General features: G+C 51.9%; 1 protein-coding gene across 1 annotated transcript; it reads left to right on the top strand.

Moving 5' to 3' along the window:
* The first annotated feature begins 1041 nt into the window (after positions 1-1041).
* On the top strand, positions 1042-16232 carry P2rx1 (purinergic receptor P2X 1). The gene is made up of 12 exons (XM_050162840.1): positions 1042-1388; positions 9719-9866; positions 10149-10220; positions 10617-10686; positions 10871-10967; positions 11267-11347; positions 11583-11724; positions 13533-13660; positions 13968-14058; positions 14417-14482; positions 14847-14948; positions 15095-16232. The coding sequence occupies exons 1-12, from the start codon at positions 1252-1254 to the stop codon at positions 15158-15160; spliced, it is 1200 nt and encodes a 399-aa protein (XP_050018797.1). The 5' UTR covers positions 1042-1251; the 3' UTR covers positions 15161-16232.
* Positions 16233-16245: the final 13 nt, after the last annotated feature.

The raw sequence follows: 16245 nt of genomic DNA, 5'->3' as shown, positions 1-16245 counted from the left end.
TGGGACAGGGCACCCAGAAAGCAGCCCTGCTTGCACAGGGGCTTGGAGCCCTGCTCAGGGCTGTTTGCTTCCTGCAAGTAGCTTATGAGGAAGAAGATTGTTAATCAGTACTTAGGGTGGGTCAGCTTGGCCTGGGGTATAGGCCAGTGAAGGTTACCAAGGAGGTCTGTTTCAGGAGGTTCTTTTGTAGGCCCAGAGTGAGATGAGCTAGTCTCAGGCCTGGGTCTTGGGACCCCTATGCTCAGGGTCTGGGTTACTATTGAGGAAGGCGAGGGTTGCACCGGATGGACCTGCACCCCGAACTCAACAGTGGTTTCAAATTCTGTCTGGGGTTGCTGGGACCCATCCCCTAAGGACTTCACTCTGTGAGGAAAGTCTTACATTGTCCCCAAGCTCTCAACAAGTAGCAAACCTGCACATATTAGGCTTTCCCAGCTGTCTTAATACTCCATAGAGATGTGTGACCCTAGTCTTATCTAGATATCAACCTCCATGCCCCTTCTGGTGGCAGGGACGGGGTAGGAGTGGTATCAGGAGGTACAGTCAAGCAGGTTGGATGGAGGGAGAGAAGGGCTGAAGATGGAGAAGCCAGCCTGATGCTGAAGTTAATGGATGTAAACCAGGCTTGGATTTGAAGAGACTGGTGGCCACGGGCGTCCAAGGGCGGTTCTAGGCTACAGGACCTGATATCGACTTCTGCCCATCTCTACAGGTCCCTAGGACTGAGCTGCCTACTCTGACTATAGCTGTGAGGATGGAGGTGGGGCTCTGAGGAATTTCACCCCAGGTCCTGGCCAGACCCCCCAGTTCTGTCCTGTCAAGTTCTCAAAGTGGGGGTAGCCTGTGGCTTTATCTCTCCCCTGTGACTGGTAGCCATGGTGGTTTCCGGCCAGTAGCTCCTATTTCCGGAGGCTCGGAGGGGGCCCAGGCGGAGCCTAGAGGGGCAGTGGGGCTGGGCCTGGGTGGCCCCACTGGCTCCGCCTCTGTCTATCTTTGGGAATTTATTTCACGGGCACCACTGGCCAGTACTCCACTGCCTGCCAGCAACCAAAAGCTGTTCTGATCACCCAGGGTTTTCCCTCCCAACCCAGACCCTCCAACTTACCCCTGCCTCCTGGCCTCCGGCCCCACCTGCCCTGCTCTGTCCTTAAGGGACTGAGAAGTCTCCAGTCACTCCACTGCTATAGCTGTGGAGACAAATGCTGGCCTGCCATTAACCACAGACGCCGTGTGGGCCCCTCCTGGCCCACCATGGCACGGCGGCTGCAGGACGAGCTGTCAGCCTTCTTCTTTGAGTATGACACTCCCCGGATGGTGCTGGTGCGAAACAAGAAGGTGGGAGTCATTTTCCGTCTGATCCAGTTGGTGGTTCTGGTCTACGTCATTGGGTGAGTCTAAGTGCCCTCCTCACCCCCTTTGGGCACCAGTCCTCTACATGTGCCAAGCCTCTGAGCTCTGGGGTACTGACTAGCCCCTTGTCCCTCCTGGAAAGCCCTCCTGATGAGCCTCCATGCTATCAGGAAAGAATAGGCCCTTTAATCTACTGTCAAGACAGAGACACTGAGGCGGGTGGGACACACTGCTCTGGGTGCATGGTGAACAAGAGGCAATGCCGCTGTGGGTCGTGAGGAAGAGACATTGGGAAGAGTCCTTTCCAGTCAGCGAGCGAGTGGTGCGTACTGCAAGAGCCCCTTTCACCTCCAGCTTCCCACACGCAGCTAGGGAGACAAGGCAACACCCATTTTACTAGCCTGAAGATAGGCTCTGCTCCCGTCTCTCCAGTCTGGGACCTGAAAGACCCGTGGATGCTGAACACTCAGCAACTAGATGGATGATTGAAGCAGGAGGTAGCCTCCGTTCTCAAGTGTGGCATCTCCTTTCTGGGCACAGGGTCAGCCAACTGGTTAGCCTGAGAACCATGCAAAGGCCACCTTTTAAAGTTCAGTCTGGTTGTCTTGGAAGCTAACAGACCTGGCAGATCTTGCATGTACATGTGCGTTGTGTGGGCTAATGTCACGGTGTCATGCGGATGCACCTGTATCCTACCCATGTCCTATATGTCTAGGCATGTACCTATGTCTTTTTGCACCTGTTGCTGGATGTGCACGCATATGGCTGTGTCCCTGTCTGCCCTGGGTGTGAGGTAGCTAGGTGCCTGAAGCGTCACATGTATAGGGCATCGTGTTTACTCACGGTCATGCTAAAAAGAGTCCCTAGAGGCCCTGGGTTCACTAAAAGGGTTGGACTCTGATGAGAGCCTGCCAACACCTGACACCCCGCCCTGGCTATGCTGGGTGGTCTCTGTACATTCCCATTTGGGAGACTGAGACTAAGGGCCCGAAGAGTTACCCATGTAATGTTGGCCCCTTGGGAGTGTCTAGCACCCAGAACAGCTTTTATTCTGCCTATTGGTCCCCTAAGATTCAGAGCTGACCAGACTTAGCCAAGGCCAGGACCCTTCTGTTGCTTTTCGGGCTCTGTCCCCTTCTTGCTCACAAATCAATTTGGTCAAGCTTGAGAGGAAAACTAAAGCCTGGAGAGGAGCCCTGTAGTTTCCAGGTCACAGGGCAAATGAGCCTTAGCCCTGGGGCTTTGCTCTGCTCTCTCCCTTCCCACCCCAACAAAGTTTCTAAGGTGCTTCCTAATGGGCACCACTGGCCCCGTGTTGAGCACAAAAGGAGCCTCAAAGTCCACCGTTAACTTATTTCTACTTCCTCCAGGAAAGAGAAGTCGCTACTCAGGCTCAGCCTCACCTAGGGAGACCAAAAAGGTTTATTCCTTCTCAGGGCCCAAGGATTCTCTAATGTGTTTTCAGAGCCGTAGCTGTGAGCAGTTCCTAGAATAAAAGGGGCAGTCAACCTACCCCAGCCCTGCTGTAAGATGAGTCCCAACTGCCCCCCAGCTGTGATAAGTACCTCCAGTGACAGGAACCTCACCCCTCCTTCTTTCTTTTCTTCTGGCCCAAGATGATCCATCATTTTCAAGTGGATGTATCCCTTGTTGGGGTGAGGGGTGAGGGTAACAGAGATGACGGTTGTAACTAGTCTCACTAAAATGCCCGATTCATACAGCAGAGCCCAAGGCAAGGTCTTCAGGTCCCCAAACCCAGGCTTCCCTGCCCACTGGAGCTCTTACTAGCTCCGGCTGTAGCTCGTCTGTCTCTGTCGCCCTCATCTGGCTCCTGCCTGATGCTACACTGACCCCCTACAGATAAGACTCCCAGTTTCCCAATTGTTAACATAGGACAGCAGTTGGAGAAGACCAGGCTCTTCTTTGTGAAGGGAAGGGCTTTGCTCTAAGGATCCTCCTCTTTCCTAGATGTTTGTCTGAGTGTCTGGTCCGGTGGGTGCGGCAGGGAAGATGGGAGGCTGGGGTTGGGCCGGGAGAGGCGATCAAGAGATTCAGTCTCTGGGCACCAGACAGTGAAGCCCACGATGGGAATGGGCAGCATGGAGGTGGAGAGGGACGGGTGATGAAAGTAGCCTTGAGATTTAGGAAGTCAGTCAGTCGACAGACAGACAGACAGACAGGTTGAGATGCCAAGACCTGGAATGGGCTTAGAGAAGGGAAGCTTGGGCTGTGGTCTCTATTGGTCATGTTCTTCCTATAAATCTGAGGCAAGGGGGAAGTAAGAAATTCCAGAAGGCAAAGCCTCTGATGATCCAGATTAAGGTGAAGTCACAGAAGAAACGCTCCGATTGGAGGGGTCGATCTATGAGACAGGCTGGTCTAAACCTCTTACTGGATAGCAGAGGGGACACAGGAAACGAACTCTGTTGTGTGATTTCAAGTGGGCCAGAGAGAGACAGGAGACCCAGTTGAAAAAAAAAAAAAAAAGAATTGGTCACGTTGAATTTTTTATTTGCTTGTTTTCTGAGACAAGGTCTCTCTACACATCCCTGACTCTTCTGGATCTCATTATGTAGACCAAGCTGTCCTCAAACTCACAGACATCCACCTGCATCTGCCTCCCAAGTGCTTGGATTAAAAGTGTATACTACCGTGCCTGGCTTCAGTTTAATTTTCTTCACTGGTGACTGGAACTTACATGAGGCTGACTTCAAATACCTTAATATCTACTCTTTTCACTAACTTGTCTTTCATTTATTTGATGCTAGAGATTAGACCCAAGGCCTTGAGCATGCTAAGAACACTTTCTACCATTGAGCTACACACACACACACACACACACACACACAATTCTGACTGGATCAAGCATGCTAGGTGGATTATATACCTATAATCCCAGAACTCAGTAGTCTGGGGCAATCATCTCATGAATTCCAGGTTAACTTGGGCAACATGGTGAGTTCCAAGCCAGTCTGGAGTACAAGATGATACTGTCTCAAAACAAACAAAACCTCACAAGTTTGTGGTCATTATTATTCACAAGGGTGCATAATTATCGCTTCTGATTACATTTCCATCACTCTAAAAAGAAATATTGTATCCCTTAGCAATCAGCCCCCTTTCTCCTCCTCACAACTTGCCTTGCCTGTTCTGGGTATTTCCTATAAATAGAACCATACACCATGAGCCTTTTTTGTATCTGGTTTTTTTTCCTTTTTATGGTTTTTCAGGACAAGGTTTCTCTGTGTAACAGTCCTCGCTGTCCTGGAACTAGCTCTCATAGACAAGGCTGGTCTTGAACTCACAGAGATCCACCTGCCTCTGCCTCCTAAGTACTGCGATTAAAGGCGAGCACCACCACCTTCCAGCATACATCTGGTTTCTTTTACTTGCCATGTTTGTTGTAATGTGTAACCCAATGCTTTTATTACTAAATAATAATCCATGTGTTGATTCATCACGTTTTATTAGAGTATCTGTGGTTGGACATTTTAGGCTGTTTCTACTTTTTGGCTCCTAGAAGCATTGCTCCCCTGAGTGTTTGTGTACCAGTACTTTGGTGGACACATTTTTTTTCTCCAAGGCTTATATCTAGTAGTGGGATCAGCTCAAGGGAAATTCCATGTTCAAAGTTTTGCGGAACTACAGTTTTATAGAATCGGAGATACCTTCAAGATGTCTGGTGTGGAAGGCAGATGTGGGTCCCCAATTATATTGGTCACCTCTCTTGTAGCTGTGACAAAGCAGATAAAGGTAGAAGAGATTATTTTGGCTCGTGGTTTGAGGACACATCTGTCATGATGGTGATGGCCTGGTGGTGGGAGCAGCTCTGGTGGTGGCAGCAGGAGTGTGGGGTAGCCGGTCTCTCTGGCTCCCCGGTCAGGAAGCAGAGAATACTAGATTCCACTTGCTTTCTCCTTGGTATTCAGTTTGCGGCCTGGTGCTGCCCACATTCAGGGTGGATGTCCCCTGCTGGGTAAAACCTCCCTTGAACTGTCCACTGCCAGGGCTGTGGATGTGGTTCATTTGCATGCACAATGCCCTGCTTTGGGTCCCCAGACACATACACAAGGAGGTGCATCCTAGAACTCAGCAGTTGGAGGCAGAAGCTCAAGGATGTCCTCGACAACATAGTGAGTTTGAGGCCAAGCTGGGATGTACAAAAGCTTGTTTTAAACCGCCCAAACAACAAACCCAACTTCCTCTCCAAACAATTCTCTTTATTACTTTTGAATTTTGCCTCATTCAAGTTCTCAGGACAGAGGCAGAATGAGGCCAGATTCTTTGCCAGTATATAACGTGAATGACTCGGGTGGCCCAGTTCCTGAAAGAGCTTTTGTTCCAGTGAGACTTCCTGATCTGCCCCCCCCCCCAGTCTGCATTTTTCTTAGCTTTCTTGTCTTCTAAATTCCTATCAGAATGGCATATTAAGTTCTGGTTACAACATTCAAGGGTTTCTCTAGCCCACAGCTCTAAACTTTCCACAAAGACCCAAGGTTTACATGATCGGGCTTATCAAAGCAATGGCCCCATACCTCAGTACCCAGATTTGTACTAGGAAGGATCCTCTCCAGGAACAGCATTGACAGAAAGTGTGTGTAGCATAGAAGGGGAGTCCCTAAGCAGGGCAGTGGTGGTGCAAGTCTTTAATCCTAGGACTCCGGAGGCAGAAGCAGGTGAATCTCTGAGTTTGAGGCCAGCCTGGTTTACAGAGTGAGTTCCAGGATATCCGGGACCATTACATAGAAAAACCCTGTCTCAAAAAAACAACAAAAAAGAGGGGAGAGTCACTACACACTAGATACAGGTCAGGTAGTGTACCCATGGCCATCTACATGCTGAAGAGAATGTGAATCTGATAGCTGACCAGTCCATGAAACTAAATACCTCAAGGGTTCCAATGTTACTGGGGTGCTGGAAGATTCCTGGAGGGTCGCTAGTCCTTGGCTCACATTAGAAAACCAAAGAAGCTGGGGTCTGATAAAGGCTTCATCAGGGTGGCAGCAGCTGCAGAAGTAGACACAGACTCCAGGAGGAAGTGAAGGCCGGCAGACCACACTGCTTTTCCTCTGACCTCTTTATCTCTGGCCTGTTGAAAGGCACTTCTCATTCTGAGTTAACTTCCCCTCTTGGTTAACTCTCTGTGGGCACTTCCTGAGGTGAGTCTCCCAGGTGACTCCAGATGCAAACAAGGTGACAGTACCAACCAGCACACCAAGCAACCAGAGACGCAACAGTCTGTTTAGACTTCTTGAAGGACAGGCTCCTGGGGTTTGCTCATTTCTGTCATTTTAGTGTTGAGAACAATGACCGACTCCAAAGATGGGCTTGATGCACACACGTTGATTGAGTGACTAACTGAATGTCAGGGCTGGGTTGTAGAGGCAGACCACCGAGGTGGAGGGGGATCTTGACACAAGTGTACCTGTGACAGCTCACCCAGAGCTCTGTCCTCCCAGGGGAACAGGGAGGATTTGATGAGAGATTTTCATGTTTATGTGTCTTGAGTACACAACCTTGTTAAGGATTTGTTGAATGGGGCATCCTCTGTTTAACCTAGGAAGTTGGGGCTCAGAGTTCAGTCTCTAGTCTGAAGTCATACATGTGGCGAAAGGCAAGTCTAGTACTTAAACATGGCCACTTCACGGTGTGTCCCTTTTCCAGGGACCACTGGAGAAGGGAGTCCCAGGGGAGGTGAAGAGACTGGTAAGAGTCATCCCTAGAAGAGGAGGGGCCTCAGAAGATGCTGGTGTCTTTGACCTCAGACCTCTTTGATGGCCTTCCCAGAGTAGGAACCATAAGACCAGGTTAAGATATGGCTTTGGGGCCGGGCGGTGGTGGCGCACGCCTTTAATCCCAGCACTTGGGAGGCAGAGGCAGGCAGATCTCTGTGAGTTCAAGACTAGCCTGGTCTACAAGAGCTAGTGCCAGGACAGGCTCCAAAACCACAGAGAAACCCTGTCTCGAAAAACCAAAAAAAAAAAAAAAAAAAAAAAACAAAAAAAAAAAAAAAAAAAAAAAAAAAAAAAAAAAAAAAAAAAAGACATGGCTTTGGGGAAGATGCTCAGTAGTTAAGAGTGTGTACCAAGTTCAGTTCCCAGCAGCTAGGTCAGGCAGGCAGTTCATACTCGCCTATAATTCTGGCTCCGCAAGATTCAATGTCTTCTCTTGGTCTTCATGGCTATCTATAGTCAAGTGTTCAACTCCACCACCCCACAACACATACATACACAGTTAAAAATAAAATCTTTTTTTAAAAAAAAAAAAAACATAGCTTTGGAATGACAGGCCTGCTGCCGGCATGCCAAAGCTATTATTACCAGGGCAGAGGTTACAAATACCAGATTTGACATTTCCTTTTGACCTGCCAAGACCAGAAGCCCCAAGGGCAGACACAGCCCAGAAATTGTATTGATCCCAACCCACAGCTGAGGCAGGAGAGGAACTCTGGGGAGACACACCCAGCACCGCACAACCCTGGGTCTGCAGGGAGGCCTCCAGCCCTGGGTCGCCCCTGTTTGACTTCTGACCTGTGGGAGGGGAGTGTGCATGGACTTCAGTTTCTCTACCTATTGTGTGGCCTGTTGCTATTGGGCAAAGAGAAATTGAGGTTCTGAGGATGGAGGTGTGAAGGGGAAAGCTGTGGCTTGTCGGGGGAGGGCTCAGAGTGTGCAACAAACCCCTCCTCCATAGCAACAAATCCCTCCTCCATAGCAACAAGCCCCTCTTCCATAGTAGCCCCTGTAAGCTGGGGTACAAGACAGAGGCGTGACTGCAGAAAAGGACCATGGGGATGGAGACCCTCTCTCCCTGAGGGGTTCCCAGGGGGCAGCCTCAGAACTTAGACCTTTGTTGTGCTTCACCTGTTGCTGTTTGTGGGCTGCAGGGGGCAGCAGTGACCACACTTTGGCTTGGAAGAGGGACAGGCTCCAAAGCAGGCTTTCGGAGGGGAGAGGCTTAAAGTTCCAACAGGGCTCCTTCCCTGTGACCCAGGACAGGGAAGTGACAGTGACTCTGGGACTAAGGCTTGGAGAACCTTGTCCCCAGAGGAGATGGCTTGTTGATCGTTGTCTAGGTAAGGCAGAGGATGGAGGGAGCAGAGCATATTCACCTACGGTCTTCTCCCTGGGGAGGGCTGCAGTTCACGTGCCAGTGGGCAACACACCTTGAATCTACTCCAACAGTTTCTTCGAAAGGAAGAGGCTACCGCTGGATAGATGTGAGACACAAAACTCCCAGTGTAAGCAACAGACATGAAGCCTATGCTCGTTCTCACAATGGAAGGGACTTCATTGTCTCATGTTCTAGTAAAGCCCAGAATTTTGCTTTTCCTCCCCCAAAGGGCTGCAGCAACATGGTTAGGAATCTGGTCCTCTCTGTCTCCTGGCTCCATCCTCAGGCTGGTCCTTAGAGATGGCAAGAATGGCTCACGACAGTGTTGACCTCACAGCCTCCTTGCTTAGCCACCCAGCACAGTGGAAGTTTCTTTCCTAGTAAATCCCAGGAATAAAAGAATCTGGCTTTGCTATCGACACTTTTCTACTGGCAATTAGACTCATTACTTCTGCTAGAAAGGCAGGACATTGATTGACATGCCTTGGCCATATGCCCATCTCTGGGAATGAGGTCAGTCCCTCTGAACTTCCTGGATTAAACCTGAGCCACGAACACAACAGCCTGAGGGAGGGGGCTGGAGGCTGCAGGAGGGAAGGTTATGGCCTTTAGCCCCAAATCCTGGCTTCTCTCTCATCCCCACTGTTCTCCTTCCTGCTTTCTACCCAGTAATGACAGACGAATTCTACGAATTCTACGCAGCTTTTGCTAGGTGCCAGCCCACAGCCTAAGCAACTTCTCTGCATGAACTCACTTAACATAAACAAGTGCTAATGTTGTTCCCGTTTTATAGATAAGAAAGAGGAAGGACCCACTCCAAACCTCAGCACTGAGGAGCAGGGCTTGCTGGGAGACAAAGCCAGACTCCCGGGCAGTCTTCACACTTTGCTGAAGTTGTGTGGGAAGAAATGGGCTGTTGGGAAGGAGCACTGGGGTCAAGAACTGGCCGGTTGGCCCTGACGTACAGCTCTGGGGGGCGGGAGGATTAGGAGGGCCAGTCAGTCAGTAGCTGCATGGACTGGCCTCCATGGCAGAGTTGTAGTGGTGGTAATTTAGACACAGGCCAGCAGGGGGCGACAGGCAAGGTTGTCCTGCCTCCCGGAAACTACTTGGGAACCAAAGCTCAGAAACATATCTGAGGAGAACAAGAGGTGGTCCAGAGAGGACAGAGGCTCTCACAACCACTTGTATCCTTGGATGCCCTGCCCAACACTGTACAAAATCCTAACTCCCCTGTCTTCCCTGGACCCGACAGGTGGGTGTTCGTCTATGAAAAGGGATACCAGACTTCAGGCGGCCTCATCAGCAGTGTGTCTGTGAAGCTCAAGGGCCTGGCTGTGACCCAGCTCCAGGGCCTGGGACCCCAGGTCTGGGACGTGGCTGACTATGTCTTCCCAGCCCAGGTGAGTTGGCTCAGGCCTGCACCATCCTCCTTCCTATAAGCTGTGGCTCAAGGCTCCCTGAATGGCCAGGCCAGCTTCTTGCTCTCTGGGCCTCCCAGCTTCTTGCTCTCTGGTCCTCAGTCTCCCTTACTGTGAGACTAGTTCTTTCCGTTCACAGCGATGCCATGGAATACGGTGTCTGCTGGGGGTCAGGTGGGCTCCAGAGCCCCGTTGGGGCAGTGTTTAGGTGCTTGGGGCTGTTCTACCAGCTCTGCCTGTCATCTCCCTGCCCTTCACTTCCAGGGTGACAGCTCCTTTGTAGTTATGACCAACTTCATCATGACCCCTCAGCAGGCTCAAGGCTACTGTGCAGAGGTGAGGACTCCGCCCCTCTCCTGGACCCATAGGGGAGATAACATGATGGAATCCCTTGGGCCTTGGTGTTGACGTGGGACGGGCTTTCTGAAGAGGTTATGATGCAATGTTAGACAGAGAGTCACACAAAATAACAGTCAGCCACTGTCAGTGCCATTGCTGGGCATTGCGCCTCTCTGTCCCAACCTCCAGTCCCCTGCCAGCAGGCACCAGCACTCAGCAACTGGACAGAAACCTAGGATAAGTGTGGGAGAAGGAGGCTGGGAGCAGGGGTCTGTCACAGAATCTGAGATTTTGCTCCATGTCTACACTGTGGCCCTGGGGGTGGGGGCAGGAGAGGAGCCTCCCTAGGACCGCATCACAGGGCCTGGGGCCAGCACTTCTCTCGTCCCCCAGAACCCAGAAGGTGGCATATGCCGGGAGGACAATGGGTGTACTCCGGGAAAAGCAGAAAGGAAGGCCCAAGGTAAGACCAGCCCCTTCCTGTCACCTCCACAACCACGTTGCCTGTGTCTGCCTCTCTGTGCTCCACATCTCTCCAAACTGTTCCCCACTGAGAGCGTCTATTCTGCTCTCATCCTGGCTCTCGGCTCCCATGCTGCAGAAGTCCACCATGCGGTGGGACCCCAGAGGCTGTTCTCTTGCTGCAGGTATTCGCACAGGCAAATGCGTGCCCTTCAATAGCACGGTGAAGACCTGTGAGATCTTTGGCTGGTGTCCTGTGGAGGTGGATGACAAGATCCCAAGGTAACTGATGTTCTGTCCTTCCAGGGAGCTAGAGATAGGGTCCTGACCCACAGACATCTGGATCTGGCAAGAATGGGTTCTTTATATTTCTGATCCCATCCCTCACCCTATCCATGTGGCCCAGGCCAAAGAGTCTCCCTGTAAGATGCGGCCTGTAAGCCCATGTCCCATCTGGAGTGTGGGACCCCACATCAATGCACGCTACAGGGGAGCCCCTGTGTTCCCTGCAATATGCCAAGCCCTTTCAGCCATGCAGTCACTCTTGGGGAGGGGCACTGAGTGAGTGCTGTTTCCCCCAGACCTGCTCTTCTCCGTGAGGCTGAGAACTTCACCCTCTTCATCAAGAACAGCATCAGCTTTCCACGCTTCAAGGTCAACAGGTTCGTGGGAAAGGAAGGCAGAGGTGCAGGTGGCTTGAAGCAGCTGCAGCCGCTCTCAGTACAGTCTCCCTCCATCCCAGCTGCTTGCACTCTGGAGGCAGCAGCCTTGGCAGACCTCCTGGAGGCTGACGGTTTGGGAGGGGGGATATTCTAAAATTCTTGAGGGTCCCTGGAGCTGAGTGGAGTGAGCACCCTCCCAGCTGGCACATGGCTGCTACCCATGCCTTCCACACAGGCGCAACCTGGTGGAGGAGGTGAATAACACCTACATGAAGAAATGCCTCTACCACAAGACCCTGCATCCACTGTGCCCAGTCTTCAGCCTTGGATATGTGGTGCAAGAGTCAGGCCAGGACTTCCGCAGCCTGGCTGTGAATGTAAGGACGGGATGGGGTTGTGCCAGCAAGGAGAGTACAGCTCAGGGTCATAATACATGCCTGCCAGCCCCATCCTGCCTCCCAAACCTCTCTGGCACAGGCCGTGTGTGTGCCAGAGCCCCTGGGGGTCCTCTGCAGGGCCTGGTCTGATCCCGCCATGGAGGTGCTAAAAATAAAGAGATGTGGGCAGACAGCATTATCTAGATGCTCAGTGGTCCCTCCCTCACTCCTTCCCTCCCTTCCCCTCTACCTTTCTTCCTTCCACCCTCCCTTCCTTCTTCTCCCCTCTCTTCCTTTTTGTTGTTTGGAGTCAGGGTCTCCCTCTGTAGCCTAGGTTAGCCCCAAACTCCTAATCCCCCTGCATCTGCCTACATAATGAAGAGCACAGGAGTGTGTCACCACGCCCAGTTTATTTTTTAATTAGTTTTTCTGCTGAGGATGGACCTCATGCACGTTCAGTAGTATCCCCTAGCCCCGAGCTGTACCATAGCCTAAAATCACCTGGCTACTTCGTGTTTTTCTGTGGTGGGGATGGAGCTCAGGGCTTCACATGTCCCTGGATTCCAAGACTGCAGTCCCTTTGCGAGGTTCTGGATCCAAATCCTGCTCTGCCTCCCAGCCATGGTGTGTCCTCAGACGGGTCCCTTAGTTCAGCGGGTCTGAGAACTCCACTGATAGCGCCATTCCCACGGCGGTGCTGTGAGGCTCAAGTGAGCACCCACCTGCAAGTTAGCGCTTCAGCTCTGCCCGGCACGGGGCACTCTATATCCCATGCTTGCCGGGTCCTTCTTGTGCTTGTTCCTGCAGCTGCCTATGCGGGCATGGCAACCCGTTCCTTTTCTGTGAGGTCACCAACAAGCCCCACTCACAACACACTTGTGTATGGCAGAAGTCTGCAGGTGTTTGCTTTGCAGAGCTACGTGGAGGTGGAAGCAGCCAGACAGTGGTTAATTGTGGGTGTTCATGCCTCCGTCATACCCTATAGGGTCATCAGGATTTACAATGTACCCTGTTTCTAGAACCCACACCTGCCCTTCCCCACTGAGTGTGGGGATCTCTGTTCCTGCCTCCATGCTGAGCCGCTCAGCTCCCTGCCCACTTCTCTGATCACCTCTCCACTCTTGGCCTGAGTCACCCACCTGTCTGTTCCCTGCCTCACTTCACTTTCTGATGTGTTTTCTTCCCAGATGGCACGGGTCACTCTAGTTCAAAGGCTGCTTGATTGTTTCCCACACCACTGTGACTCGAGCCAGGAACTGAGAGCGGTGACGAGAGCCACATGGCTCTGTCCCCTTGGACCTGACAGTCCGTCTTAGAGGAGAAAGGTCAATAAGTAATCACGCAGAATACACATCTGACAAGCCAGGTGTGCTAGCACACACCTGCGATTCCAGCACACAGGAGGCAGATGCAGGAGGATAAGGAGTTCGAGGCCAGCCTAGGCTACACAGTGATGCCCAATCTCAAGAAACTAAGGAACTGGAGAGATGGCTCAGCAGTTAAAAGCACTTGATAGCCTAATGATTTGAGTTTACTCCCTGGTCCTACAGAAGGAGAAAGTCTACCTTGCAAGTTGTCCTCTGCCCTCCAAAGTCATACTGTATACAAGGGTGAATATATCGACACACAAAATCAATAAATAATGTCAAACAATTTTTCAAAGAGAGTGCAGGCACCAACCGTGAGACGGTTTTGTTGTTGTTGTTGTTTTCTTGTTTGCTCTTTTAAACTCATGAAGCCATCTTGCCTGTCTAGACAGGAGTTTTATAATCCTGAGCCCAGACCTTGTGTGCTTGTGTCCTTGGCAGGGTGGGGTGGTTGGCATCACCATCGACTGGGAGTGTGACCTGGATTGGCACGTGCGGCACTGCAAACCCATCTACCAGTTCCATGGGCTGTATGGGGAGAAAAATCTGTCTCCAGGCTTCAACTTCAGGTACCTGACAGTCTCCTGCCTATTTCTGGAATGCCAGAGGTCGACAAATGTTCCCAGAGGGGACCAGAGGACCCTGGATGGCATCCATCCTGTGTGAGTTGTCAAATAGGAAGCCATCAGGAAACAAGACCTTAAAGGCTTGAGTTCCCCAGCCTTAGGTCTTGGCTCCTTGGAGGTCTGCCTGGTGAGAGTCAGGAAAGGGCTGAGTGGAAGGAGACTTAGTCATTCTCCTTGGGCAATGCTGGAGGGCCTCTTTCTAACACTCTGGCACTCAAGATGGCTTTACCACCTACCACCCATTGCCCAGGTTTGCCAGGCATTTTGTGCAGAATGGGACAAACCGTCGTCACCTCTTCAAGGTGTTTGGGATTCGTTTTGACATCCTTGTGAATGGTAAGGTAGGTGGTCCATATGAAGGGACGGCCGCCAAGGCACCTTCCTGCTTTGGATGTCTGTTGTTACAGACACAAAGTGGAATGGGTTGGTTGTGTCCAGAGATCTGCTTCAAATGACTATAACATGGGTGGCTCTGTCCCGGCTTCGAGCCACTGACATGGCTCCCCTACCATCTCCTTGGGTCCGGGGAAGCAAAGCCAGGGACAAAGCCCAGGTTTACTGACCAGGAGCTGGCTCTTGGGAGAGCCAGAGCCCTGGACCACAGACAATAAGGAGATTTTAGAGTTGAGGGGGCAGAGCTTGACCTTTTCTAGCTGGGTCCCTTCTGTTGACCCAGTTCTCCCTGGGCCCTGCCACCAGGCCGGGAAGTTTGACATCATCCCTACTATGACTACCATCGGCTCTGGGATTGGCATCTTCGGAGTGGTAAGTGCTGGGCACACATGTTTGCTGTGCTGGGTTTTAGCCTCTCTTCTTCTACATTCAATAGCAGAACCCCAAAATAAGACCATAGGTACCTATCATTATTGAGGCAGCATCTGCTTTCCCCACCACCCTAGACCTACCGTGTACCTGGGGAAACTGAGGCTCAGAGGTAAGAGAGAGGTGGGGTGGAGCTGACTTGGTCCCAGGAGGGGTTTGGAGCACCTTATCCTGTCTTCAGGAAACTGGGGTCTGGAGTGGCAGGATTCAGCCAGGACCACAGTCAGCAGGGATATGGAAAGTCGATATGGATGGTCGATATCTGCCCTAGATTCCCACTCTCCACCCCTGCTCTCCCTGTCCTCAGGCCACAGTTCTTTGTGACCTCTTGTTGCTCCACATCCTGCCCAAGAGGCACTACTACAAGCAGAAGAAGTTCAAGTACGCCGAGGACATGGGGCCTGGGGAGGTAAGAGAACTTCTGAACTTCTTGAGCAGGACTCTTCAAAGACCTCAAGCTTGTGCGTCTGCATTGGCAGGCTTTGTCCTGCAGAGCTTTGCACTGCAGGCCGGGACTTCTGGGGCCTGACTTGCATTCCCACATTGCATACACAGGGTGAACATGACCCAGCGGCCACCAGCTCCACCCTGGGCCTGCAGGAGAACATGAGGACCTCCTGACCTCAGCCTTGGGTTCTGGACTTGACTCAGTGTGTGGCTTCCGGCTAGGGCTGGAGGCTTCAAGCCGGGGCAGAGACCATTCCCAGGGGCTTTCCTACCAGACAGACACCAAGTTGCCCCTCCCCCCAGTTCAGAGTGGAGATGGGCAAGACACTGCAATTCAGAGCTCTGGGCCCAATTCCACACTTCCCCTCCTGAGGGATGCCCCCTCCAGTTTCAGCCACTCTGGGTCCATATGGTTGGGCTCCGCACACACCTATACCCTAGCTTTGTGACGACGTCTTGGGCTCTCATTGTCCATCTCAGGGCCTCACCTGCCTAGATTTGTGCTCTTCCATGTGGAAGCCACTAGCCAGATGTGACCATTTGAACTTAAATTAATTAAAATATAATAAAAAATATGCCTCAGTTGACCTAGCTAAGTGGACACATGTGGCCCACGGCTACCAAACTGGACAGTAGAGGATGCTTTCCATTGAGAGAAGTTCCAAAGGAATTCCCCGGGAGGCTCAGCAACCATGCAGGCGCCTGGCACACATCCCACCTCAAAACAGAGACACGGGCCACTTTGTGCCTGAGGCTTAAGACTGGCTCTCCTGGAGCTTTCTGGCTCTTAAGCTCCCAATCAGCCTTGGGTCAGCACCAACCGGCAGGTGTAGGCACTGAGCAGGGTCTCAAACACCCCCAGCAAGCGTGTAGTGTGCCACACAGGAATTCACAAGCCCCCAGGTGCACAACGCCCCCTGCACATACAACTCTCCGCCCCCGCTGTGGGTTGGAACAGCTTGGGTACTGCATGTGCAGCCGTCTGAACACACCTACACCCCCAGGCAGGGACACATGGTCTCCATACAGTGTCACCCCCATGGGACAATGCTCTTGACTGGGGGAGTCAGGCCAGGACAGCCCTGCCAGTCACATAACCTTACTCAGCTACCTCAGGTGGAGGTATACGCCCGATGAATCCTGGCTCCTTGCCTGTGGCCCAGCCCAGCTTCCACGGCTTGCCCGGCTTGGTTAGAACATGAAGGCTGAGGAGGCAAGGGGTGGGGCACAATAAAAAAAGAAACGAGGACAAATGTCTG

This window comes from Alexandromys fortis, unplaced genomic scaffold, assembly GCF_014885135.2.
Source record: "Alexandromys fortis isolate MF-2015 unplaced genomic scaffold, M_Fortis_MF-2015_v1.1 scaffold_84, whole genome shotgun sequence".
NCBI classification, from domain to species: Eukaryota; Metazoa; Chordata; class Mammalia; order Rodentia; family Cricetidae; genus Alexandromys; species Alexandromys fortis.
Note: the sequence above shows the minus strand (reverse complement) of the source record. Positions and strands in the feature narration are given on the sequence as shown.

Excerpts from the sequence above, each read along its gene's own strand:
- P2rx1 (XM_050162840.1), top strand. The coding sequence starts at position 1,252 with ATGGCACGGCGGCTGCAGGACGAGCTGTCAGCCTTCTTCTTTGAGTAT. Across the intron at positions 10,968-11,266 it reads GTGGATGACAAGATCCCAAG|ACCTGCTCTTCTCCGTGAGG; the intron begins GTAACTGATGTT and ends TGTTTCCCCCAG. Across the intron at positions 14,059-14,416 it reads ACATCCTTGTGAATGGTAAG|GCCGGGAAGTTTGACATCAT; the intron begins GTAGGTGGTCCA and ends CCCTGCCACCAG.